The 27639-nt window shown below is 43.4% G+C and overlaps 1 protein-coding gene across 9 annotated transcripts in view; it reads left to right on the forward strand.

Moving 5' to 3' along the window:
- RBFOX2 (RNA binding fox-1 homolog 2) overlaps positions 1-27639 on the forward strand; it is a 290850-nt gene that overhangs the window by 157993 nt on the left and 105218 nt on the right. For all 9 annotated transcript variants that reach the window (XR_008308092.1, XM_053253472.1, XM_053253471.1 and 6 more), the window contains one exon: positions 22697-22921. Coding sequence is in view for 8 of the 9 variants with exons in the window: in XM_053253472.1 (XP_053109447.1) it covers positions 22697-22921 (225 nt within the window). In the remaining variant the exon portion in view is untranslated. The remainder of the gene's footprint in view (positions 1-22696; positions 22922-27639) is intronic.

A 27639-nucleotide genomic window follows, 5' to 3' on the forward strand; every position in this document is an offset into this window, starting at 1 on the left:
TTTATATCCCACTCTTCCTCCAAGGAGCCCAGAGCAGTGTACTACATATTTGAGTTTCTCCTCACAAAAACCCTGTGAAGTAGGTTAGGCTGAGAGAGAAGTGACTGGCCCAGAGTCACCCAGCAAGTATCATGGCAGAATGGGGATTTGAACTTGGGTCTCCCCAGTCCTAGTCCAGCAGGCTCCTATCTCTATATACTCTGTGTGTGTGTGTGTGTGTGTGTGTGTGTGTGTGTGTGTGTGTAAACTGAGATTATTATATCATGCTCTTGTCACCCACCCTTTGCAGTTGTTTGGGTTTTTGTATATCTGGAGTACAGTTATTTCTATAAAGAATGAAAGAAAATTAATTTCATTCTCTAGCAATCACTGTACTAAATACCTGGGCTTGGAAAGGGGCACGTAGAATAATAAATGGATAGAACCTTTTTATTCTAGCATCTGGCTGGTAATGAGTGATCAGATAGCCTCATTACCTCTTCCCTTGATGCTAAGCAGGGCATCCCAAATCCCTTTATAGAAGATAAAAATAAGTTAAAATGTGCTGTTTGAGGCTGCCTAGAAGATTTCTTGTATTTGACATTAAGTGCACTTCTGAATATTTCTTGTTCATATTGGGGTAGAGGATTATATGGAACATTCTGTAGCTGTGCTTTGAGGCAATATGTCTTAGGTGAAAAACAGAATTCAGAATGATATGTAGGTAGTACTGAGTGGCTGCATTGTATTTTATTTTGCATGGGGTTCCCTGATGTGCAAGTGGTGCAGTTCCTATCCATTTTGTACATGTATATGAAAGCTTACATGGCTTGACTCTGAGGTGAGGTTGGGTGGGATAATTTAAAAAACCTGTTACTCTTAAATGTAAAAAATGACAGAACAGTTGCTGTATTCCTAGGGTTTCCCAAATTAATTGCTTTCTTTCTTTCTTTCTTTCTTTCTTTCTTTCTTTCTTTCTTTCTTTCTTTCCCATACAGGTTAGATTATCATATTCTATGTTTTGTTTGTATGCAGGGTTGAAGGTCTTATCTAGGCCCTAAAAAGATAAATGATGGTTGCTACTTTAATTTAAAATGACTGTACAGTCCATGTACCAGCAAGAGCATTTCACTGACTTTAAATTCAACCCATAAGTTGAGTTTAAAGTAAGTATCTGCAGAGGGCAAGTAAAAGAAAATGTCTTCAGCTTTAGTGATAATACCTATTGGCCTACATCTAGGCAATTGCTGCACTAGTATAATGATGTTGTACAATGAAATGAATGTCTCTTCCAGACTAGACCATATTTATTTATTTTTTAATGATTTTATTTATCACATTTCTTTACTGCCAAAACCATAGTCTCAAGCAATTAAACACCACTAAAATAATTAGAAATATTAAAGCTTTCCCCCCAAAAAATCAAATAGTTTAAAACAGCTTAAACCCTAATCAAAGGCCTGGTTAAAGTGGTGTATTTTAAAGGCTTTTCTTAAAGCTGCCACAGATGTTGAGGCTCTTACTCCATCAGGAACCATATTCCAAAACCCAGGGGTCACTATAGAAAAGGCCCAACCCTGAGTCGCTGCCAGATAAGCCAGCAGCAAAAGGGATTCCTGCTGTTTCCTACCCTCTGAAAAAAGGCTTTGGAAATGAGACCGCTGGGGAATGAGACTGATCTGTGTAGTGCTGAATATCCTGCTGGCCAGAGGGCCAGGAGGCCCTAGTCCCTGGTGAGCTGGCTTTATGGATGCCTGTGCACAGCCTTAATGTACTTCACAGGGTTATTGTAAAATGAAAACACTGTTCTGAACTTTCTGGACACATAATATGTTTTTTTGCTTCCATCTTGCCATGGCTAGGTATCCAAGTCATGTCTGCTGTCAGCTTCTCTGAGATTTTTGTTTGATGTGATGGAAGCCACAAATAATGAATTTCCTTGACTAGACTCCCTCAATCATCTGAAATTCTAATAATTTTAATTTCATTAAGAACCAGTTTGTGTTACAGAGCAGGCAAAGAATGTGGAACCAGTTATCCAGAGGAGATTGGACGATACTCAGCCACTTCACTATTCAGGGGAAAAAATCATACAGGCACCATATAAAACTTCTCTTTTTATTAGAATGTTGCCTCTGATACAGGGTTCACGAAATGTTGGCTCAGTTCACCAGCCAGATAAAATATGTTACTTATCGGATAGTTCCTTGAGCTACGTGGGTACATTATTCATTAGGATTTTTTTCATTTGTGAGATGATTTTTCACTCACTATGGACTAGTGGATATCCTGAGTCCTGCTCTGATGTACATTTTGTTCAGGGAGACATAGGCCTTTTGCTTTCTATCGCTGCTGGTTGGGTGATGAAATTAGGGTTGGAGGAATAAAGTTATTCAGTGTATGAAAGCCAGTGGCAATCTTAGTGCAGTTATTTTTTGTCCCAGAATTCATCTTATGTACCCATTTTCCCATTCTATTGCCATCAAGAATTGAGAAGGAGCCCAATTACTCATTAATCACAAAGATGAGAAAGGAGGCTTCTTATGGTCATTGTGAACCTTGGCATCTCTTATGATTTTTGCTTCATGTCATGTTCTTCTGCATGCATGTGCTTGTACACAATCACTCACTACCAAGGACGTTCTAAGAAGAATTATATCTCAAGGTGGTTGATATGAGAAAAATCAGACTCTTAAGTGTTCAGCCAAGATACTTCCAGAGCAAGCCTTGTGAAGGTGCAGTGCCACAGAATGGAATTAATTTTATTTAATGGAATAGACATGTGAAAGACAGATTTTCCTGATTAAAAAGCAACACATAGCACATTTTTAATTGATTGGGAAGTGTTATTTATCTGTCATCCAGCAGAGGAACAATATGCAGGAAGAGGAATTGGGACTGGACAAGAAGCTTGCCTCTTGGGTGTTCCCTGATTGATACATGGCACTAAAATCTGCACTCAAGATTTCACTCTGAAAACAGTGTGTCTAATCTTTGGAGGAGGAACACTATATGATAGTTGAAGCTAATTTGATGCTTCCCTAGTGGTGGCAGCAGTGCTTGCAATCAGTTGGTTGTCCCTGTTTCTAGAATATGGAGAAATTGGATCATCCCACTTTTCCTTCCATGTATTGTCTGCGTTGCTGCTTGGAAGGTAACTGAAGCTACCAGGCTTGCAAATAGTTGAACTTCTCAAGTGCCTGATGCCTGGTGGAGCCTTCAGGAAGGAGGGGGAGTGGGACAAGGAGCGGTCATGGCCCTCCAGTATTTGTCTTTGCTTTTATCCTAATAGAGTTCTCATCGGGATGACTGTGTTCTGAAATATTTATTGGCCTGTTTAAATATTAAATACCATGAAGGTAATCCTGGTGCCTCAGATGATGCATGGTCTGCACTCTGCTTTTGGGGGGGGGGGCAGTATTAACAAACACACTGCTGTGTTTTCCCCTTTTGTTACCACCCAAGTAGTACCTTTAATAGGTTTCATTTCACTCCATGGCTCAGTTTTGCTGTTAGACCTCTGTCTTAGCATCGCTTGTAACTGACAAATCCAGCTTACTTCCAAGCCTGTATGCTGGAGCATATTTACTCACTTGGCTGGACTGTTAGATTTGGCTCCTGCTGAATCAGTGGGGTGGAAAGATTAGAAGGAGAGAGGCACTGGTAAAGGTTAGAAGAGGGATGTCCCTATATTGCCCAGGCAAAGATGCACGCCTGATATGAAATCTATTACACAATATTGGGTGGTGTTATATGACCACTTATTCTCTGTTTGATAGTTGGGTGACTACAGACCAGAACAGAGTAATGGCACATGCCAAGTTTCTGCCTGACACCCTCCAAGTTTAGGACTAGCTGTAGGTTGGAGTTCCTGTGTAGGTCTCCTGTATAGCAGCATCTATGGGCAGAAATGGCTTGAATTGTAGGAACCTCTTGAACTATAGAGCCACCCAGAATTGAGCCCTCTGCCATAGCAGCTGCACGAAGAGGTGGGCTGTTATCAGATCGGTTGTTGAGTAAAGTGATATTTATCATTGAGGCTGCAGCTTCAACTTCTGGCTTAACCATGAGGCTCACTGTGATGCCTTAGGCAAGTGATTCTCTCAGCCCAACTTTCCTTAATGGGTTATTATGCAGATAAATGAAATAAGAACAAATTTCCTCAGACAGATTAGCCTGGATCTTTTGAAATGCTGCTTGGAGCTTATTGAGATGCTTATAGAGGAGTTCAAAAACTGTCAAAAAGGACTTGGATTCAGGAACTTGAGGGGGAGAGAGTTCAGGTAAGTGTTTGAGACTTTAATAGTGACTGGTTATTGTTCTTGGTGAACAGATGGTCATAGGTGATCTTTCACAATGATGTAGATTTTGGCTGTATCAGTTTTGATTTCTGGGGATCTTTGTGGTCTCTAAGAGTTGACACTGACTTTGGGAGTTGCTGCTGCTTCACATAGAAGACTGTTGGAGAAAGTTACAGTCTCATTGCAGAGAAGGTTGCAAACTGTGACAGAAGTGCTAGTGAAACTAGATGACCCTTACAAGCAGGCATTAAACCACTTTAAATATGCATCCTTGTTTAGAGTTTGTATCAGTTTAACAGGGCAAATTGTTACTAATTTAGCTGAACTGAAGGGTCCCTCCACCCCACTCCCCTCACAGCTGCAGGATTGGGACACAGGCTTGAATAACTTTCTGAGATGCGTCTGCATTCTCTCAAGAAGCCTTTAAGGCCTTTCATCAAGTCATTAGTGCTGGGGAGTAAGTACAGGCAGAGATGTTTCCCAGGTGGAAGGAAGACTGATGCTGATTTTGAGCTTCACTGGCAGTATTTGTGCTGCAGGAAAAAACTGTATGTAAGCTTATAGCTATGAGCTGGACATAGTTTCAGGGATAAAACAGTAGAAAACAAGTTTGCGAGAAAGATATCCTCTTCCATCAGGAGATTAAAAAGAGGGTGTCCAAGAAGCTAATGTTAGAAGAAACAATGAAAGAATGAAGAAAACAAATTGGATGTGAGACGGACTCTGAAGCTGAATCTTTTCCTATTTGTGTGTATGTGCTTTATTAAAGGAGAACAACCATAAATCAGAGGAGAGCTGGTCATGTGGTAGCAAGCCTGACTTGTTCCCCCAGCTAAGCAGGGTATGCCCTGGTTGCATTTGAATGGGAGACCATATGTGAGCACTGTAAGATGTTCCCCTCAGGGGATGGAGCCGCTCTGAGAAGAGCATCTAGGATCCAAGTTCCCTTTCTGGCTTCTCCAAGATAGGGCTGAGAGAGATTCCTGCCTGCAATCTTGGAGAAGCTGCTGCCAATCTGTGTAGACAATACTGAGCTAGATAGACCAATGGTATGGCTCAGTATATAGCAGCTTTCTATGTTCCTCTTCTCCTTGCCCTCCCTTTCATTGCCACTCCATGTCACATGTGTGTGGTATTATTTCCAGCTCTTGGCATAAGAGGAAGTGGAGTGATTGATTTGTCTTAGTGTAGTTCATACAATCCAGTTTGCTTTATGTTGAATTCTTGCTGTGATGGGACTGAGATGTGTGCCTCAGTATGGGTAGCCTGCCGCCTCAGTAATGTAGAGGTGGGGCACTCAAAGATTTAGAGCACAAAATGAAGAATCCAAGAGGAGTGAGGCTGCATATAACATATGCTGTGTTGCAAACCCTTCCCCCACAAAGGAAAACGAGTAATGTCTGGTTTGTACAGCCCTGGCTCATTGTGCTCTTTCAAGCTCTGCAGTACCTTCCAAGACATTCAAACTCTTCCCAATTGATTCCAGATGTTTTTTCCCTTTCCCAGCATTCCTTCCTTTCCCCACCTCCTGTTTTAGCTGGCTGCTGCTGTTGCAGGTTTCTGTTCTCTCCTTGATTTTTGTGTAGAATTGCTGGCTTTATGAGTGGGAAGGGCAGGAGGACAGAATTCTCTGGTCCTGGCAATGTGGAGTGGTGTGAATGGCTCTTTGTTATATAAGTAAGGTAACAGATTTACCAGTATGAAGGGAGCTTTGCTCCTTGTACCTAAGATAGCACCCCTTTTTTCCAGGGTATGGGGAGGGCATCCTAAACCTGACGGGTATTATGTTTGTGTTCTGCATGCTCTGAGACAGGACCAATAGAAAACAAGAAAATGTCCACCAGGTCCTCGGTAACACCCTCTATAGCCCCAGTTCTGTCCTGTCTCGCTCTGTAGACAGTGCTTTTCATCCTTGCTCAGTCACAGAACTTGCCAGATCTTTATCATTCTTCTGTGTCCAAGGTGGGGAAGGGAGTTGTCGATCTTCTCTGGTTTGCATTTTTATTTTCTTATCAGCCTTCCCTTTGTGTTAACCTTTGTGCGTGTTAGCCATAGTTACCACCCGGTCCCTCTTTTCTATTGTTTTTGAAAGAAAAATCCCCCACTTCTCCATTCGCAATTTCCAATTATGGAGTTAGCCCACACGGGCGATATGCTTAGAGGCTCCCTTTCGGAGGGCCCTCTGTCTGAAGTACCACACAAACCTGAGTAGAGTAGCAGTCATTTGCCAGTGCTTGGGGGGAGCAGCACAACGGAACTGTCCGTGCCTTCCCTACCACTCCGTGCTTCAGAACCGCAACCTAAAAAAGCAGAGAAGAAGTCTAAGCACCTTAAGAACAAGGAGGGTGCAAAAAGAAAGAAAAAGAAGCTGGCTACTCCTCTCAGTGAGCAGCTGCAATTGCGCACCGTGAGGGAGCAACAAAAAGCAAAGGAGCCTACTGTCGTTCCCGCCGAAATGGTGGCCGCCATTTTGGGTCCTAGCACGAATGCACAAGATAGCTTGAAGGCGGCAAAAGAAGGAGAACGATCTAGCGCGTCTCCAGTGGGACAACGGACTCAACCTTGTGGTGAAATGCCTCTTAATCTGCTTCCTACTTCTGGAAATAAAGTTTATAAAGGGGATATGATTCTGGGTCCTAATAATGAGCAACTAACCCCTAATGAGCTTTGTTGGCTGGGGGAGTTTGTGCAAAAGCAATGCCTAGCCTTGGTACCTCCTCTCATTAGACAGGCTTTACCCACTAGCACTAATGTAGTTACCATGCCTTCAGATAGGCTGGGGGAGCTAGCTTCTGTTTCCACTGTTCCAGCTGCTCCTATTCAGACACGAGCACGCAGACCCAGGCGTCCTTCTTTTTCTTCCTCCCCGGATTCAAGCCTTGTTAGGCGGGCTATTCCTTTGGGAGAGAGGACTAGGTTGCATAGACCCTACAGAAAAAGGCGTCTCAGCAGAGAGCACTATTCCCAGTCTTCTGCTGATGAGGACATACGTGCACCTAAGATGCCAGCTGCCCATAACCATGCTAATCCCGTTGTGGGAAGTAATCATACTGCTATAAATACTCCTGTGAGGGGGTTACCGGCTGATTCTCAACATCCAATACCAAGACAGGTATCCCCACACCATGAATCTTCCTCTTCAGAGGAGGAGGAGGAGGAAGGGGAATTGTCAGACAAACAGACCCCATCCGAGAAGCCCAGCACGGTTAGGTTATTCTCGGCTGCAGAATTTGAGATACTCCTTGCCAAGGCAAAGAGAGCTATAAAAGATGTCTCCTAATGTGGACACACCAGTGAGTACTGGGCTGGATCAAGAGGTTTTTCCTTCCACTCCTGTATCGGCGGCCATGGTGCCCTTTTCCTCTCTATTCAAGGATGTTATGTTAACTGAGTGGGGGGGTTCCAATTGCTACTAAACCTGCCTTGTCTTTTCCTAAGAAACTTTACACATTACCTCCTGATGTTATGTCTATCCTAGCTGTACCCGTGGTGGATGGCCCCATGGCACAACTGGTGACCGGTGCTCTGGTCAATAAAGAAGGGGACGAGTTCCTCAAGGCTCCTGAAGAAAAGAAGGCTGATCATTTGTTAAGAAAAAACCATGAAGCATCAGCTACGGTCATCAGGGCAGCTATGACTAATTCCATTTTTGCTAGAGCATCAATTTTATGGTCTAAGGAATTAGCCAAGTTAGTGCCCCCCGAAAATATCAAGTTAAGACAAGGTTTGAACAAAATAGCCAGGGCTTGTGCCTTGATGGCTGACTCATGTGTCGACTGTATTCAGCATGTGTCTAGATCCATGGTGGCTGGAGTAGCTTTCAGTAGGGGGCTCTGGCTAAAACACTGGAGGGTGGACCCCAAGTCTAAGTTGGCTCTGGCTGCAACTCCTTTTAGGGGAGGAAAGTTGTTCGGAGAATAACTTGATCAGGTCTCAGTGGAGACAAATGATAAAAAGAAGGCCATGCCTATAGGACGAGGGGAGTCACGTAGGCCCTTTCGAGGGAATACCTATAACCAGAATTCCTTTTGTCCCTTTAGGGGTTTTCATTGTTCCTCTGACACAGGATTCAGAGATGCCTTCCGAGATAGAGACCAAAGAGGAACCACGTTCAGATGTGGCTAGCTGCACATATGCCAGATCCCCTTCCTCTTCCTCCAATAGCAGCCCTGAAAGGGTAGCACTCCATAGGCCCCACACCAGGGTGAGGCATCATCACTCATCAGCTGACGCAGGCACTGATGCATAGGGGACCAGCCACTCCCGTACCAGTGGCAGGAGGGAAGTGGCTGTTTCCGCAACAGTCAGTGAAAGACCTACAGGCAGCCTCACTGTAGGGGTCGTTCTAGAATCTGGATCTAACCTTGGGGAGCACGGTGGTGATGGTTCATCCGATAAGTAAGATGGGGAACTTTGAAGAGGAGGCTCCCCAGAACCCGAGACCTATTCTGAGACTCTTCTCCCAGGATGCCTACGAGGTTATCCTCGCTAAGGCTGTGAGAGTCATTAATGCAGTGGCCCCTCTGTCTGAAACACAAGAGACCTCAGGGCAACTCTCACAGAATGTTTTCCCCACCACTAGGCAACAGCAACCTGTTGTACCCTTCCCATCGCTCTTCCTCAACACTATGCGCGCCGAATGGGATAACACCGCCTCCACTTTGCTGCCAGGTGGGTGGGGTCTACACAAGACAAATGGGTACTAAACATACTGAGGTTGGGATATTGCCTGAAGTTCACTATACTGCCATGTGATGAAGTCATTGTCTCTCAAAGATCCAAGGACCAAAACAAACACCGCCGGATGAAGCAGGCTATAGACCACCTGCTCCAGATCCAGGCCATAGAGCCAGTATCATCAACCAAATTATGTCATGGTGTCTACTCCATTTTGTTCTTGGTGCCCAAGAAGAGATGGGACATGGTGTGTGGTTTTGAACCTCAGGCGGCTAAACCACTTCATTCGGAAGCAGTGCTTCTGCATGGAGTCCCTCCATTCCATCAGGGAGACTGTCACCCCAGGCGACTTCCTAGCATCAATAGACTTGACCTGCTTATCTCCACATTTCCATTTTTCCTGACCACAGGAGGTTCCTCAGGTTTTGCTACAGTCGGAAACACTTCCAATACATGGCTCTACCCTTCGGACTCTCTTCAGCCCCACGGGTCTTCACCAGGGTGCTGGCTGCCTTGGTGGGCTGCAAGAGGTTGAAAGGACTTCGGGTCCATGCTTCTCTGGATGATATTTTGATTTGAGCATAGTCCGTCCAGCAGGCGGAAGCAGACGTCCTGAGGGTCTGCCAGCTGTTCCAGTCACACAGGTTTCTGGTGAACAAGACCAAGAGCCAGCTCCGACCATCCAGTGCATTACTGCACCTGGGGGCCTGGTTTGACACCAGAGCAGCCACCATATTCCTCCCCCCGGACAGGAGGGAAAATATCCGCAGCCAGATCCAACCACTCCTGTATTGGACCTGGGTAGAGGTCATGACATTGGCTCAACTTCTGGGGTCTATGATTGCATGCATAGAATGCCTGCCATAGGCAAGGTGGCATGCACACTTGCTACCGTGGGCACTGCTGCCAGGATGAAATCACGAACCACATGATTTTTCCAGGATGAAATCACGAACCACATCAGTTGGAAGGTTCCTCTGCCACCGCTAGTGTGGCTGTCCCCAGCGGTGACAAGGGGAAACCCCCTGAGGGAACCCGACAGGGTCACTGTCACTACAGAATGCCAGCCTGACCAGCTGGGGGGCTCACTGCAGGGAGCAGATGACACAAGGCCTCTGGTCCGTGGTGGCGTCCGTTCAAAGCATCAATTGGCTAGAACAGGATTTCTTAAGCTTGGGCCCCCAGATGTTGTTGGACTACAACTCCCAGAATCCCCAGACATGTGGCTGGGGATTCTGGGAGTTGTAGTCCAACAACATCTGGGGGCCCAAGCTTAAGAAACCCTGGACTAGAATTAGCAGTCATCAGGCTGGCACTAGCCTGCTTCTCCTTCCACCTACAGGGGAAGCATTGAGAACTGACAACATGACAGCCAAGGCCCACGTGAATCGGCAAGGGGGGGACCAAATCCAGATCCCTGATGGAGAAGACCAATGCTCTCTTCCAATGGGCAGAGGGGCATCTGGCCTCAATCAGGGCAGAACACCTGAGCTGAGCATGCAATGTCCAGATGGACTGGCTCAGTCGCCATACAGTGGACCAATCGGAGTGGGCTCTCCATCCCAAAGTGTTCAGTCAAACCTGGGGTTTCCTCAGGTGGATCTGTTTGTGTCCTCTACAAACAACAAAGTTCCCCGGTTCTTCATGCAGTTCCGTCACCACGTCGCGGAGGGAACGGATGCACTCAACTCCCCATGGCTACAGGGTCTCCTGTACACCTTCCCCCTGGTAGGCCTCATCCCAAGGGTGTTGGCAAGACTCCAAGAGAAAGGAGCACAGGTCATTCTAGTGGCCCCGTTCTGGCTAAGGCACCCATGGTTCGCTGACCTGGAGCCACTCATCATCAAGAAACTGAAAGTCCAGTGTAGTAAAGTTAGATGGTCCGCACTGGGGCCAGAGAGAGAGAGAATGTTGCAGTAAATGTAGGACAACCTAATTTTTTCTAAATCAGTAAATAGTCTCTAAACCCATTTAAAACAAGACACATAGCATGATCAATGGCCAGTGAATTAGGCTGAAAGGCCTATTGCTTTGAAATTCTAAGCACACAAGTAAATTTTAGCCCGTTGAATAACGGGCGCTAGGAAGGGAAGGGCAAATCAGCGGCCGGGCGGACTCTGGGAGCGCCGCTGCTGGTCCGGTGCGGGCCGCCCCCGCCTCACATTCCCGGCCGGGCAAGGGCCCCAAGGACTCCCAGCTGTCCGGCTTTGGCGGCGGCACCAGGCCTCGGCGGCGGCACCAGGCCTCGGCGGCGGTGCCAGGCCTCGGCGGCGGCTCCGCCACCACCTCAGCCGGCTTCCCCCGCCCAGCTTCGGCTGTGCGGCCAGGCCGCGGCCATGGCTCCGCCGCCGCCTTGGCCGCGCCGCGTCCTCTGGCCAAGGCGGCGGCTTTGCCGCCGCCTCGGCTAGTGTCCCCCGCCACCGCTTACCCAGCTTCTTCAGGGCGGCCGCTTCTGGCCACCCAAGATGGCCGCCGGGTCCTGTTGTTCGTGCCTCCCTTGCTCTGTTCTGGGCATGCGCTTTGCGCATGCCCAGAACAGGCGAGGCACAAACGCACGCTTGGTGTCCGTCCATGGACGGACACCAAGCGTTTTATTAGAGAGGACGAGAGCACTGCAGGTTTGCAAACTTTGGTGCCAGGTAAATTGATGGAAAGCCTACTTAAGGACAAAATTGTTAATCATATAGAAGAACAAGCCTTGTTGAAGGAGAACCAGTATGGCTTCTGCAAGGGCAAGTCTTGCCTCACTAACCTTTTGGAGTTCTTTGAGAGTGTCAACAGGCATGTGAATAAAGGTAATCCGGTTGACATAGTATCCTTGGACTTCCAAAAAGCTTTTGATAAAGTTCTCCACCAAAGGCTCTTGAGTAAACTTAGCAGTCATGGAATAAGGGGACAGGTTCATGTGTGGCTCGGTAACTGGTTGAAGGACAGGAAACAGAGTAGGAATAAATGGACAGTTTTCACATTAGAGGTAGGTAGGAAGTGAGGTCCTCCAGGGATCAGTACTGGGACCAGTGCTCTTTAACTGGTTTGTAAATGACCTAGAAGTTGGGGTGACCAGCGAAGTTGCCAAACTTGCAGATGACACTAAACTTTTTAGGGTAGTGAAATCCACAATGGATTGTGAGAAACTCCAAGAAGATCTCTCCAGACTGGAGGACTGGGTGAAAAAATGGCAAATGCGGTTCAATGTAAGCAAGTATAGTGATGCACATTGGGGCAAAAGACACCAACTTCTCAGATACTGATGGGATCTGAGCTGTCGGTGACTGACCAGGAGAGAGATCTTGGGGTCACACTGGACAGCTCATTGAAAGTGTTGTCGCAGTGCGTTACAGCTGTGAAAAAAGCTAATTCCATGCTACGAATCATTAGGAGGGGGATTGAAAATAAAAATGCTAATATTATAATGCCTTTAGACAAATTATGGTGTGGCCACATCTGGAGTACTGAGAACAGCTTGGTCACCATATATTAAGAAGAATATTGTAGAACTGGAAAAGGTGCAGAAGAGGGCAACCAACATGATCAGGGGCCTGGAGCACCTTCCTTATGAGGCTAGGCTACAGCATCTGGGGCTCTTTACCTTGGAAAAGAGGCAACTAAGAGGAGACATGATCAAAGTGTATAAAATTATGCATGGAGTGGAGAGGGTAGACAGAAATTCTTCTCCCTCTCTCACAACACTAGAACTAGGGGTCACCCCATGCAATTGAAGGTTGGAAAATTTAGGACTGAAGCAGAAGTACTTTTTCACATAGCACATAATTAATCTATGGAATTCCTTGCCATGGGATGTGGCAATGGCCATCAGCTTGGATGGCTTTAAAAGAAGTTTAGACAGATTCATGGTGTACAGGTCTATCAATGCTACTAATCTGATGGCTGTGGGCCACCTCCAGCCTCAGAAGCATGATGCCTCTCAATACCAGTTGCAGGGGAGCAACAGCAGGAGTGAGGGCATGCACATACCTCTTGCCTGTGGGTGTCCATTACTTGAAGAGGACGACCTCAAAACAGTGGTGCACCACCTGGTAACCTCCAGGCTTGACTACTGCAATGTGCTCTACATGGGGCTGCCTTTGTACGTAGTTCGGAAACTTTAGTTAGTTCAAAATGCGGCAGCCAGATTGGTCTCCAGGGCAACTCGGAGAGACCATATTATGCCTGTTTTGAAACAGTTGCACTGACTGCCGATATGTTTCTAGGCAAAATACAAAGTGCTGGTAATTACCTTTAAAGCCGTAAATGGCTTAGGTCCAGGTTACCTCAGAGAGCGCCTTCTTCTGTATGATCCCCACCACACAGTCATCTGAGGAGGTCCGTCTCCAGTTTCCACCGGTACGTCTTATGGTGACTCAGAGGCGGGCCCTCTCTGTAGCTGTTCCTGGGCTGTGGAATGCGCTCCCTGTAGAAATCTGTAATTTGAACTCTTTATTGACCTTCAGGAGAGTCCTTAAGACTTATCTGTTTGCCCTGGCCTTCCAGGGTTTTAAAATTGTTATAAGGGGTTTTTAATGTACTGGGTTGTTTAGGGTTTTTAAATTGTTTTTTAACTGATTGTTTTATGGTGTTTTAAAATGTTTGTTTTTATTGCTGACTGATTTTAACTGTTTTTGTTTTGCTTGTAAAAGCAAAATGAGCCAAATTAGGAAGGGCAGTATAAAAATTCAATCAATATCATTACAATTGGACTCAACGTAGAGAACATTGTACTATTGCTATATTATATCTTGAACTGCTGGAATTATCATAAGCAGTGCTCTCACCTGAGAAATTTGGCTTCTCTTTTTTAAAAAGACAGCCAGTGGTAAACAGTGTTTCCAGATGTTGTTGACTGCAACTCCCAGAATCCCCAGCTGCAGTGGTTTTTGTTGTAGTCAACAACATTTGGGAATCCCTGTTAGAGGGAGTACTAGTGGTACATACTGGTGTATAACCTGGCTTCCTATTTCCCCAAGAAAATAACATGTTAATGGAAACCACTGAAAAATGTTGAGCAATTTTAGTAAGAGTTTTGCATAAAGAGTGCATGGTGGTTAGCCAGTATTGTTCTAGAGGGTATACAGAATCCAAGAAGGTTCTAACAAGATTAGCTGGAGAATAGGTGGTCCAGATTGTAGGTTTGTTGGATGTACTTTATTTTTTACTAGATCCCCAAGATCTACCAATTGGGGCAAGGTTTAAAATAGTGGCTCGGGAAGTGGTGGAGCCAAATGAAAAATGATGGCTCGCGGCAGAACCAAGTCCATGTTGCACTCCATGAGCCAGGCCATATAGTGTGATAACCTACATGTTCAAGTACAGTTTTTATATTTGTGTTAGTACAGATCAGGGATTTTGTCGCAAATCTCTAAAACTGGTCCATGGAGCAATTTGCACAAGTTCAGCCTTGATACAATTAAAAGCAAACTTGTTGACCTGCTGCAGTCTTTTAAGACACCTACCAGTAGGTCCTCATCTATCTTCTGTCCCACCTCCTTTGATCTCTTCTTTGTTTGATTGGATCTTGGCATATGATTTGTAACTTGTTAACCCCTGCTAAGTGGGCAAAGAGGCACCTTTTTAATTTAGTGATTCTCTTTCTTTAGTAGGGGGAGAGACCTGTGTTACTACTCGGCTACTGTTGTCACATAACCTAGGGTTGAATTTGGTTATATTGTAAGAACTGGAACATATTGTAAGTCATAGTGTTTCTTTGAGAAAATTATTCACTAAACCAGAATGTATGCAGTATTAATGTGCAGAGATTAGTATTATCCATTAATTATTCTTCTGTTTGTATACCTGTATTATTAATATCTGAATCTTCTGCCTTAGGTAATTCTAATTCAGAGATGTAACCAAGAGATAGATTGTTGGTGTATCCATTTTAAAAATAAAAATATGAATAAAGCTAGAAATAATTGGCTTTCCTTTGAGGGGTAAAATTAAGCACTGGAAACATCTTTCATTCAAAAGTAAGATCCTGAAATTAAACCCTTGTGAAGTAAGATTGCAACTTGGTGAATATATTTTCCTTACTAGTAACCTTTTAAAGTAAAACAGTTGTGCTGAAGGTACTTTTCATTCTTTGTAGATCTTTGTGTAAATGTAAAATGATGATTTTTAAAGAATTTACAGTGATCTCAGGTAAAAAGAGGAGAAGATGCACAAGATTAATAGATTGGGGATAAACACAGGAAAAGATCATCAAAAATATATAGTCGGTGTTGCAGAAAGGGAGGAAGGAGTAGAGGGTATTTGACTGATACATTTATGCAATCTAAAAAATACTTAGCTTTGCTTTATGTTTATGCTATTACGTATTAGGAACATAGGAAGCTGCCATATACTGAGGCAGACCATAGGTCCATCTCGCTCAGTATTGTCTACACAGACTGGCAGCAGCTTCTTCAAGGCTGCAGGCAGGAATCTCTCCCAGCCCTATCTTGGAAATGCCAGGGAAAGAACTTGGAACCTAGTTGCTCTTCTCAGAGCGGCTCCACCCCCTAAGGGGAATATCTTACAGTGCTCACACTTCTAGTCTCCCATTCATGTGCAACCAGGGCAGACGCTGCTTAGCTAAGGGGACAAGTCATGCTTGCTACCACAAGACCAGCTCTCTTCGCCATTAATGGAGAGAGATTGCTGATCATTGCACCATTAAACATGAAAAATTAACTATTACTACAAATGTTTATATACCGCTCTTCAACCAAAGTTCTCAAAGCGGTTTACATAGAAAAATAAAGAATACATAAATAAGATGGTAAGTTAAAGAAATAAAGGGGATATTGTTATGTACAAACAGAGCTATTTGTCTTTTGGTTGTTTCTGGTGTACATAATTTTTGTGTCTCATTTGGTATCTGTTAGAGAATTTGGATTTCTTTAAAAAAAAAAAAAAGTAATTGATCCTTAAAGTGGGAGGGGAAAGTTTACAGTGTTCATGGCAGTGGAGATACATTTGAAAATGTGCAGGCTGTTTTTCCAGTCTAGTCCCCCACAAGCACTCTAAAGTATACACAGAGCTCTTGCACTTGCTGGCTGTGCCATTTATTTCAGAGGAAAGACATCAGATCTGTGTGTGGAAAGGAATTTAAAATGTTTGGATTACAGTTAAGCAATTTACAATTTGGCAGTGTTAGAAAACATCATTGCCTATGTAGCCTTAAATGAAAAATATTAAATATTAGGATTCCAACCAGCAAGTAACTTTGCAAATACATGGTTTCATTAATCTCTAGTACATCTCTCCGTAGCCATAAGGAGTCACTGGTTCAGGTCCTGCATCTGCAAATGATTCCAGTGTTTTGGGATAGCTCCCTACTTTTGTTCTCTGCATTGCTTGGTCTTCCACTGTAATCTGAGTTGTATTTGTCTCCCTGCAAAACATGCTGCTATTTCATCTTTTCTTAACAGCAATGTTTTTGTCTTCGGCCTTAAGCCTCAGCAGTTAAAATCCATTGAGTGGTTGTTAAGACTTTCACAAAACAGTTTACATAACAAAGGAAATGAGAAAATATTTCCCTATCGCAAAGTGGCTCACAACCTTTAAACACTCACAAACCACCACCACCACTGCTGCCTCCTCTGGAGGGATTCTGTACTGGGTAAAATAGGAGCGGTTGTTCTCCTGCTAAATATAAGTGAATCACCACTGCTTTTTGCCCAGTTAGCAGGGGGTTGTAGAATCAGGATATCATGTTTGTTAGCAGTTGTAGCCCATATGTTTTCCCATTGTTGCTCTGTGTAGGGAAAACCGAGACATGCAACGGAAAATGATTTGGATCTAGATTAGGTAAGTATAGTCATTGAATACTTAAGAGACACTATTGTCCACTGTTACCCTTATAATGTGTTGTACTTAAAGTAAGATCAGGTATTTTGTCATAGCCAGCGTGGTGTAGTGGTTAGAGTGCTGGACTAGGACCGGGGAGACTCGAGTTCAAATCTTCATTCAGCCATGATACTTGCGGGGTGACTCTGGGCCAGTCACTTCTCTCTCAGCCTAACCTACTTCACAGGGTTGTTGTGAAAGAGAAACTTAAGTATGTAGTACACTGCTCTGGGCTCCTTGGAGGAAGAGCGAGATATAAATGTAAAATAATAATAATAAAATAATAATAGTTTTAGGCTGGTGGGGGGTGGGGGAAGAAATCCTGTGGAATATAGGGCTGAATTAAAGGCTTTGTTTCTCTGTTTATTACTTGGAATAGAAAACAAGAGTGCTCTTTGAATTGGTAGGGAAGCCATGCATTGTATGTGAGAAAAATTTAAAATGCTGACCAATCCATCAGCTACTGTGCAGCATTAAAAACAACACCATAACCTTAAACCAATTAAACAAGGAAGGGGAAAGGGAAATTTGTTCTGTATATGTGGTAGAAGCTATATACCACCAGAACTGGCAATTGTCATAGCTTCTAATATTTATAATGGATAAATATCGAAACAGCATTTTCTGTGCTTGCTTGCTTGCTTTCTCTGTATGCATCTATGCTCTGCTATCATTGAATGCCCTTCCTTCTCCTCCTCCGCTACAGGCATGCATGATCACATGACTCCCAGGGGACACTGGCAAGATTTACTAGTGTCAGAACAAATCTGAGATTCAGCCAGTAGTTGAATGACCTGGCATTAGCTAGAAGTGTTTCGAGTTTAACGTCATTTCATTTGCCCAGAACAAGAGTTGTAGGCCATTTGATAAAAGGATAAAAGGGGTTTCTTTAGTTTGTTTCAAGCCCAGTTTGGTTTCTGTGCATTTCCTGCTGCAAGATTACTCTTCTTATAGTAATCCCCTTTGGAGAAGCCCAGCAATGATCCTCTACCTTACAGTAAACCACTATTTCCCTTTCTCAGTGTCAAATTTCTCAGTGTTGCAACACACAATGCTGTTTCAGGTCTGTGAGCAATCAATACTATTTGATGAAAAATTGTATCTAGATTGGGATGCTTTATACACTGTTCTTTTGACATCGAAATTCTGTTTTTCATGATGGGGATAGGGATATATCAGGTCTTGACAAATCCCAGGCAACAGGGAGCCATGGCACCTAAAATGTTAACCGTAGTGCCTAGACCAGCATATTCAGAGGTAGAGGAGTTTAATAAAAATTGTATTTGTCCTAAGCACTCCTGTTTCTCTTCTAAGTGTGTTGTAAAGGGATATAGAGAAGTCCGTTCACTCTCCCCCTCCACAGTGTCTGTCAGTAAGTCCAGTAATTCTGTCAAGTGTCTGCTGTCTGGCTCCTAAATTTTTGGACTGGCTCCTGAATCCAAAGCAAGTTAGTCAAGGCCTGCAGGCACATATATAAGGAGCAGGTAGCTGCAGTATAGGAAATACAAGAATTGCTTTTTCATATGTTACAAATGATACTTTTCTCCACCCAACACTGAGATTAGTCTTATAGTTGGAAAAGGTATACATAAAACAGTTCTGTGAGTAATAAGCTAAGCATTCCAGCCTGCCAGAGGAACACTGAACATGTTTGGATTAAGTGGAATGCTATATATCTAAGTGGTGATGAATGGGTTGCGGTGTGTGTGTGTGTGTGTGTGTGTGTGTGTGTGTGTGTGTATAATCACATAGTTCAGCCCTGCTGGATTGTGCTGCTGCAGAGAACAAAAATCACATATTTGAATGCTTCCATCAATCTCCTTGCTTTGGGAAAGCTAGCACATCATGGAGAATCATTCAGATTTGAAGCTCACACCAGCTTGTATGCTGAATATAATCCCAGAAATAATAATAATTATTATTAATAATAATCTTTGTTAGCCAACCCTTAACAAATTGTTCTCTGGGTGGCTCACAAGGCTGTACCACATGACATTTCTGACCATGTATCTGATCTGCTTGCTGTTCATAGCAACTTTTGCTGGCCTATAGGAGTATTGAGTCCGTGTTTTTGAATGTATTTCACATGTGGATTATCGAGTATTTAGAATAGACATGTTCACTTTCCCCCAGTTTTGTAGGTTGGCTGTTGCATCCCTCTACTTCCTCACCATAATGTGAAAGGAAATGCTCGGGGGTCTCACCCTTATGCCAGTAGATGATTGCCAAGGGAGAGGAAAGACCAGCCCTGTCTCTGATACCAGTAAAGAGATCATAACTTACCTGGAAGGCATTTTGTTCCCCCTTTTAGATGAGAGCTTTTCAAGCCTCCCATTAGCCAAGCAGATGACTGGTCATATAATACTGTGTTAATCAGGATTCTGCACATTTTGTCTGGCCCTTTCTAGCCAAGACAAAATGTTATGGTCACCAGGACCCTGTCCAGCACTGTCCTATGCATTTTTACTTGGAAGTGAGTCTCACTGTCTTCCAGTCTTCCCTGTAACAGGGATTCCCAGATGTTGACTACAACTCCTATCATCCCCAATTGCAGTGCCCTTTGGCTAGGAATTGTGGGAGTTGTCAACCACATCTGGGAAGCCCTGTTACAGGGAGATTGCTATGTTCTGTGAGGCTTTCTCCCAAATAAGCATGCATAGGATATCAATGTTCACTGCTCTCCTCCCTCATTTGGAGCTAGAGAGAAAGGCTGTAGCTGATCTAGGTGGTGGCAAAGGGTCTCTGATCTCCATTGCCCAGGTAGTCAGCCCAAATATTCTCCTTCAGAGTTGAAGGAAGAAGCTAGAGATGGAGAAAAAGGCTGGGGCTTATTTGGGTAGCGGCAGCAAAGAGGCTCCAGCTGCTGCTACCCACCACTTTCTCTGTATGGAGTATGGGAAAGACCCCTTTCCCATACTCTCCAGGAATTATCCTTGCCTCCTTCCTGCCAAGCTAGAGAAGAAGGTGGAATCACCAGAGAGCAGTGGGATACTTGCCATGGTGAGTGGAATTGTGGACCCAGTGGCCAGGAAATGGACTTGTTGATCCATTTACATTGATCCATTTACTTTGCGTAAATGGATCCAGTTACAAATCCCTGTTTGCTGAAAGGGGTTTCTCCCTTTTTGAATTCTTGCTCTGAAATGATCAATACTCTCATCCAAAGATCTCATTTTGGTGGCATTCATTCTTCCTTTCCATAGAATCAACTTCTGTAGTACTACTTTCCTGGGGGTGGGTGTGCCTAGATGAGAGAACTTTTTATCTCTTTGCAGTAATTTGTACTGAGTTGGCTGCCTTTTAGGACTGATGCTTGAGAAACCTAACCATAAGTTCGTAATAACATCTGTTTTGTTGTGTGTTCTTCATAAGAAAATGCCTCTGTGTGTTTTGGGTGCTGGTCAGAAGTGGGTGTTTAGAATGATCTGTTGTGGCTGTGTGGTGTAGTGGTTAGAGTGCTGGACTAGGACTGGGGAGACCTGAGTTCAAATCCCCATTCAGCCATGATAGTAGCTGGGTGACTTTGGGCCAGTCACTTCTCTCTCAGCCTAACCTACTTCACAGGGTTGTTGTGAGGAGAAACTCAAGTATGTAGTACACCGCTCTGGGCTCCTTGGAGGAAGAGTGGGATATAAATGTAATAATCATCATCATCATCATCATCAGCCTCTGCATGGTCAATATTTGCACAATATAAGTGGAAAATCAGACATCACCAAGACCTGGCAATGGCTTAAGAATGGCAACTTGAAGAAAGAAACAGAGGGTTTAATACTGGCTGCACAAGAACAAGCACTAAGAACAAATGCAATAAGAGCAAAAGTAGAAAAGTCAACAACAAACAGCAAGTGCCGCCTCTGTAAAGAAGCAGATGAAACAGTGGATCACCTAATCAGCTGTTGTAAAAAGATCGCACAGACTGACTACAAACAAAGGCATGACAAGATAGCAGGGATGATGCACTGGAACATCTGCAAAAAATACAAGCTACCTATAGCCAAACATTGGTGGGAGCAGAAAAAGTTGTAGAAAATGAAAATGTAAAAATATTATGGGACTTCCAACTACAAACACCTGCCACACAATACACCAGATATAACTGTAGTCGAGAAGAAAGAAAAAGAAGTTAAAATAATCGACATAGCAATACCAGGGGATAGCAGAATAGAAGAAAAAGAAAAAGAAAAAAATCACAAAATACAAAGATCTACAAATTGAAATTGAAAGGCTGTGGCAGAAAAAGACCAAAATAATCCCAGTGGTAATTGGCGCCCTAGGTGCAGTTCCAAAAGACCTTGAAGAGCACCTCAACACCATAGGGGCCACAGAAATCACCATCAGCCAATTACAAAAAGCAACTTTACTGGGAACAGCCTATATTCTGCGACGATATCTATAACAACAGCAACAACATTGACAATAAAATCCAGCCATCCCAGGTCCTTGGGAAGGACTCGATGTCTGGATAAAACAAACCAGTCAATAACACCTGTCTGACTGTGTAAGTAAGTAAGTAAGTAAATAAATAAATAAATAAATAAATAATAGATCTGTGTTAAAGTTTTGAGTGTCTTTTGTCATACTTCTTTAATAGCCATCAAACTTCCACTGCATCTGAAGCAGCGTTTGTGGGAAAGTGCTGCTAAAGCCCATTGTACTGGCACAGCAGTCTCTGCGGGATACCACAAATTGGGGGATAGATTTAATTAATGTCTTGTTTGAAAGTATTGATGCTCATGATTGGGGGAAAGAGTGAGCCATGTTCTCAGCTCTGCTGTTCATAACTCCCTCCTTTGGAAAAACAAAGAGAAATTCCAGTGAACTGGTAAAGCCCTATATGTGGTAGACACATCCTGAGAATCAGATGATGTAGAGTCCTCCTGGAAGTGGAAGCTGATAGGAAGAAGCCCTTGCTTCAGAACCATGGAGCAAATCCTAGCCAGACTTAGGGCTATTCAATGTTAACGTTAAAATGCAATGAAAAAGGGGTAAACTGATACACCTGTAGACAGAGAACATATCAACTGTGGATGTGCTCTTTCTGTGGACAAAGCTAAAACCAAGGACAGGTCTGTGTGCAGGCTTGATATTGTGCAGTTTCTCTGTCTCTTCTAAAATGCAGTTAATACAAAATATTCTGTCTAAGTTACCAACTGGGAATATGTGTCACCAGTTCTTTAACAGCGGCACTGGCAGCCAATCAGTTTTCAGTCCTTAACAGTTGTGGACTTGGCTACTTCAAGGATCATTTTCTCCTGCATGAACCTGCCCAAACTTTGCAATAATCCTCAGAGCCCTCCTTAGAGCCCCATCTGAAGTTAAGTGAGTAGGCCTTTTCAGTTGTGACAACTCATATACTGAATGTCCTCCACAGGAAGGCTCATCTTGCCTTTCTGTCACCACTTCACTGAATCTGGTTTTAACTTGATGGTTTTATTGGCTTCACCAGATTTTGCTGTGCTGTGCTTTCACAATTTCCAATGCTGAGTATTTAGTGTATTGTGCACTATAATTGTATTCTTTTGGCTGTTCTGGGAATCTTAACTGAAGGGTGGCATATAAGCTTTTGAGATAAATACATAATTTTCTCCCTTGTTGAACATGGTAGCTCAACTTTATATTCAGCTTTTCTAGTTAAGAAAGTAGGATTATAGGTGCCTTTTGATCTTGGAACCTTGATCTGATAATTCATTCTGTATATTAAATATTATAACAAAACATGGCTTGATGGTTTCCAGGAGAGAAGATTGTTTGCTTTTTCTGGGTGCTGTTGAACAATATCTGAGAGAACTGATCTGTATTGCAGTAGATATTCCTCCCACTTGCCTCCTGCTCCCCTTAAAATAATGTTTCAGTGTATTGTTCTGTTTCTTTCTTGGTGATTCATTAAACACTTTTTCTTTTTTATTCTCCAGGGTAACCAGGAGCCAACAGCCACTCCTGACACAATGGTCCAGCCATTCACCACAATCCCATTCCCACCTCCCCCACAAAATGGGATCCCCACAGAATATGGGGTACCCCGCACTCAGGACTATGCAGGCCAGACCAGCGAGCACAATCTGACAATCTATGGAAGTACACAGGCTCATGGAGAGCAGAATACGAATACAGCCACCACACAGAATGGATCTCTTACGGTATGCATAGCAAGGCATAAAGCTCAGGAATGCCATCTATCTTATTTCAGATTTGGTTGTCTGATTTCTTGCATTTGTATTTTATCAAATGGGATAGATATAATATCTTGTGGCACACAATATGGGAGGAGCTCTTTTTGCATCCCAAGCTGTATTTGTATTTTTTCTTGGCAAAAGCTGTGACTGAAGGTTTCCCAGTCACTAAGGAGACTCACCTGTGTCAGGTTTGTTATTGATCTAAAAGACTGGATTAATTAAGAGGACTGTTGTTAGTTGCCTGCAGATTAATTAGTTTCTTTATCCATAACTTGTTAGTTTGTTCTCTAGGTCCTTTGAGTGTCCAATAGGACCTAGAGGTCTTTCTGTATCTGTTGCACATCTCAGTGTGGATCAGGCCCTCTTACCACCCTCTTTTATGCCAATGCAGAGATTAATGAAGAAGCGTCCAATTTGCATTGGGCAGCATACTGGATATGGAGAAGGCATTTAATATCAGTACTACATTGCATATTGGACTACTACAATGCTCTACGTGGGGCTGTCCTTGAAGATGGTTCGGAAGCTTCAGCTAGAATGCTGCTGCAAGGATGCTTGTGGGTGCAAATGAGTGTCACACCCATCCTGCAGCAGCTTCATTGGTTACTGGTCTGCTTCTGAGCTAGATTCAAGGTGCTGGTTGTGACCTTTAAAACTTACTGGCTTGGGGCTGGGGTACCTGTCAGTCTGCATTTGCCCATATGAACCTGCAAGGGCCCTCCGCTTATCATCTCAGGCTCTGCTCACGGCCCCGGCACTAACAGAGATTCGGTTGGTTGGGGACTAGACATGGCCTTTTCAAGGTTGTGGCCCCTCAGCTTTAAAATGCCCTCCCTGAAGAGCTTCATCATGCTCCCTCCCTCAGTGTTTTTTTTAAAAAAAAACCTAAAAACATATTTTTAAAGAGGTTTTGTAATGCTCTATCTTTGGTTATATCTAGTAGGTTCTTTAGTTATTCTTTGGTTATATCTGGTAGGTTCTTTAGTTATTAGTTTGTATAATACTCAATTTTTAGCTTTTAAAAATAACTTTTAATTTGAAACTTAATTCTAATTGTGGTTTTAACATGACTTCTAACTTGTTTACTTAATTAGGTAAATTTTTATTTATTTTATTTTACATTGTATCTCTTTTATTGTTGTGAGCTGCCCCGAGCAGTAGTGTACTAGAGGGGCGGGGCACAAATATTTTAAATAAATAAATAAATTTGTGGGTTGTACATGAAGGGTGACATGGCATTATGGGATCATGATGCCCAGCCTTCTAGGATGCACCACTCATGCATGAGGATGTCCAAAGCCTCACTGTGCCATGGCCCATGCAAACTAGTCCCTAGTTTGGAACTAGTCCCTAGTCCCATGCAAACTAGTCCTGCCTGTAGGCTTCCAGCAGCATCTGGTGGGCCACTGTGTGAAACAGGATGCCGGACTAGATGGGCCTTGGGCCTGATCCAGCAGGACTGTTCTTATGTTCTTATCTCCCTCTCTGCCAACCTTGCTGCGTCCAGTAAGTATAGTGAAAAGGGTTCAGTCCACCCTGAAAGGGGCTTAGGGAGATCTCTGTACCCCTTTGTTCTCTAGGTTGTTAACCAACAAGCAAAGGCCCCTCCAGATCTGTTTTGGCATATCAATTGGACTTTTAAGTGGATTTAAAATGTGGCAGTCATACTTGCCAATTGTGGAGTAGGTGTTTACTTTAGAGTACTATTCTTGAGGAAATTTTAGATTCTGAAAAAAATAGCTTTGTTTGGTAGAGTTTGTTTTTATTGGTGATATATTACAGTGAATATCTACAATATATGATAGAACTGAGAAACACTGCGGTGAACGAGGAGACTGGCTGCCATGCAGCCATTTATTGATTGAATAGTTTTACCTCATTCCTTTCTGTCGACATCATTCAGTAGTCTTGAACTGGGCAGTATGCCTGCAGATTATCCAAACAAAACCCTTATCCACCCATTAAGCTATTTGTTGAGTCTTAACTTCCTAATAAAGAGCATTATAGTGAGAACCTTGGGTGCACAGGGGTGGATTTAATCTTTTAATGCTTACAGTTTTCATTAATATGGCAGGCTTATTGCAGTTTTCCCCTTCTCTACATGAGTGCAGTGGCCTTGACTCGAGGGTCAGATCAGGTGTATAGGGAATGTGCAGCAAGGTGTAGTGTTAAGTCTAAGGTAGGGCACATAATAGATAATGTCCTTGCAATATGGTTGACATTGTTCTAGCCACAAAACGAATTGATCTTTTGTTAGAAAGGAAAATTGCAGCTTCGGCTACAAGCACTTAATGAAACTTGGGACCAGTTCATATAAACCCTAATGCTTAAATCCAGAGTTGTAAGCCAAAACCAGATAGACCAAAAGCTGGGCAAAGCATTATTGATAACCATAATAAGTCCTGCATAATGTGGAGAGCAATTCTTCCGTTCCCAAACTGACAAGTGTAAAATAGTTCTACATGTTTGACTGGACATGTACGAGGTCTTCAGTGCAACAATGAATGAGACGCATCCTGGAGATGCAATCCGAATCTCCTATGGCAGTGCTGAGCTGCCCTGATGTGCTTATGTTGGTTTCATCTTTGTCCAGATATGTTTTGTTTTGTTAAAACGGGAGGGAATGAATAATATGAGCCTTGACCTTAGTCACCAGCTGCTGCCAAGCCTACCATTCCTCTTCCATATTAGGAGCTGTCTCCACAATACTGTAGGAAAGAGCACTGCATTACATCATCTAATACAACTGCAAAGGGAACTGATGACAGTGAGAATAGGAGCTCACACATGCCAGCTGGTGGGCTGAGGCAGACAAAAAATGGCTACCTAAAGAAGAAATTACAGCTTCACAGTCTTCCCTCTAAGGTGTGTGTGCATGTATACACACACACAGAGTTTTCATTGTCTTCACAGTTAATTTTAGATACTGCTCAGGTTAATCAGGAAGGCCCCACTCTGAATGCATGTCCATACAAACTGCCTTGATCCTGTTGCCCAGAACAAATCTCGTTCTATACATAGATGAAAAATATTAGAAGGAACACCACTTGTATTTTGATGGATAGGTATGGTGGTGAGTGTGTTGGGAGCTTCCAGCACAAGGGAAAGTGTGTGCTGGTGCTATATGATGAACTGACAAGCAATGTAAAATAAGTGCTTCCCAAAGTGAAGTGTGCATCCATGACGTGGTGAACCCTGCCTCAAAATTCCACACTGGTATTGCTGCAATTCATATGTGCACTCAAGCCCAGACTGCTTTGCATGGTGTAGGGCAGAGAAGAAAGGAAGCACTTGTTTTCTTTTCTCCATTTCTGCACTTTGGCCTCCTGAGCAGAAGGGCATGCTTGCTGAATGAGTTCCCTTTCCCCACCATTGAATTTTACACACATTTGACTGTCATTCTTCTGCATCCATTCCCATTCCTTTCCATCGTCTTTAATTTTTTTGCTTTTCTACACCTAGGGGTTCACAAATCTGTGTCTCCCTTCTGCAAGCATAATGAACTTCTGCCCTTCTTCTGAGCTTGGAGCTGGGGAGAAGGGCAGACAATCTTTCCATAATTCAGCACTGTACTTCAGAGACACTCAGAAGACCTCTGAAAGGTACCCTTTTCCTTTTCCTTTGTTCTCTTCTCTCTCATGACTGCAGAGATTATCTCCTGCTCTCCTCTTGAAAATGGAGTTGATCCTGAGGTTGGAGTTGATAAGGAGTAATGACTATGACCTTTGCTGTATTTGATAGACATTCTGAGGGCTTCTGAAGCACAATGTGATGTCAGAAACAAACTCACACCTCCCAAATTGGGACAAGAAGAGGATAGTGGCAGCCACAAATTCTGACTAGCTACTAAGGCCAGCCCAAATGTGTGGACCTTCTGTCCATTCTCCTTGGTTTTTCAGATTCTGTTTCCCTATTTTTTTCCTCCTTCTTTTTCTGTATCCTCTTCTCATCCTTTTCTGCAGTATTTTCTCTCCCACTCCCCACTTCTTTGTTCCTCCTTGCCTCCAAAACTACAGCTATTCTCTGGTTCTCAAGTTTTGTATGCATATACAAGAATGCATTCCCTTTCCATGTGGTTAATCTGGAATAAAAATACTATTCACTGATCCCAAACCAGGCATGGGAAGAGAAAGCAGGCTTATGGAAATAAACAGCCATTTATAAATATGGGGTCATCAAGAGAGATTTGGATTACTGGACCATATCCTATGCTACCAGCATGAAAGTCTTCTGACAAGAGGTGGGTTGCACCTTTTCGAGGACTAAGAACATGTTTTCCAAGAAGCGTTTTTAATATCAAGGGCTTTTAGCTGAATCCTGAAAGGGCAAAGACAAAAGCCTTAAAACTAAGTATAAAGCCAAAAACTAAGGAAAATAACACATGTCAAAGGCAGAAACAGAATGGTGGAGGCAATGTTTAGAAATCTGCAGGAAACTACAGTAGCAAAGTCAGAATTAAGTAATATGCTCAGTCTTGAATGTCTATACACTAACAGGGAGACAAAATAAGAACTTGAAACTTCAACATAGGAAATTAAATATTATCTGATACATATCATGGAAACTTGGTAGGATGAGACCCATAAATGCAAAATAGTTCTTGAAGGGAATAACTTGTTCAAAAGAAATAGACCCAACGGAAATGGAGGGGGAGTTGCATTTACACCGGCACAAAATCTGAA

This window comes from Hemicordylus capensis, chromosome 5 (assembly GCF_027244095.1).
Source record: "Hemicordylus capensis ecotype Gifberg chromosome 5, rHemCap1.1.pri, whole genome shotgun sequence".
Taxonomy (NCBI): domain Eukaryota; kingdom Metazoa; phylum Chordata; class Lepidosauria; order Squamata; family Cordylidae; genus Hemicordylus; species Hemicordylus capensis.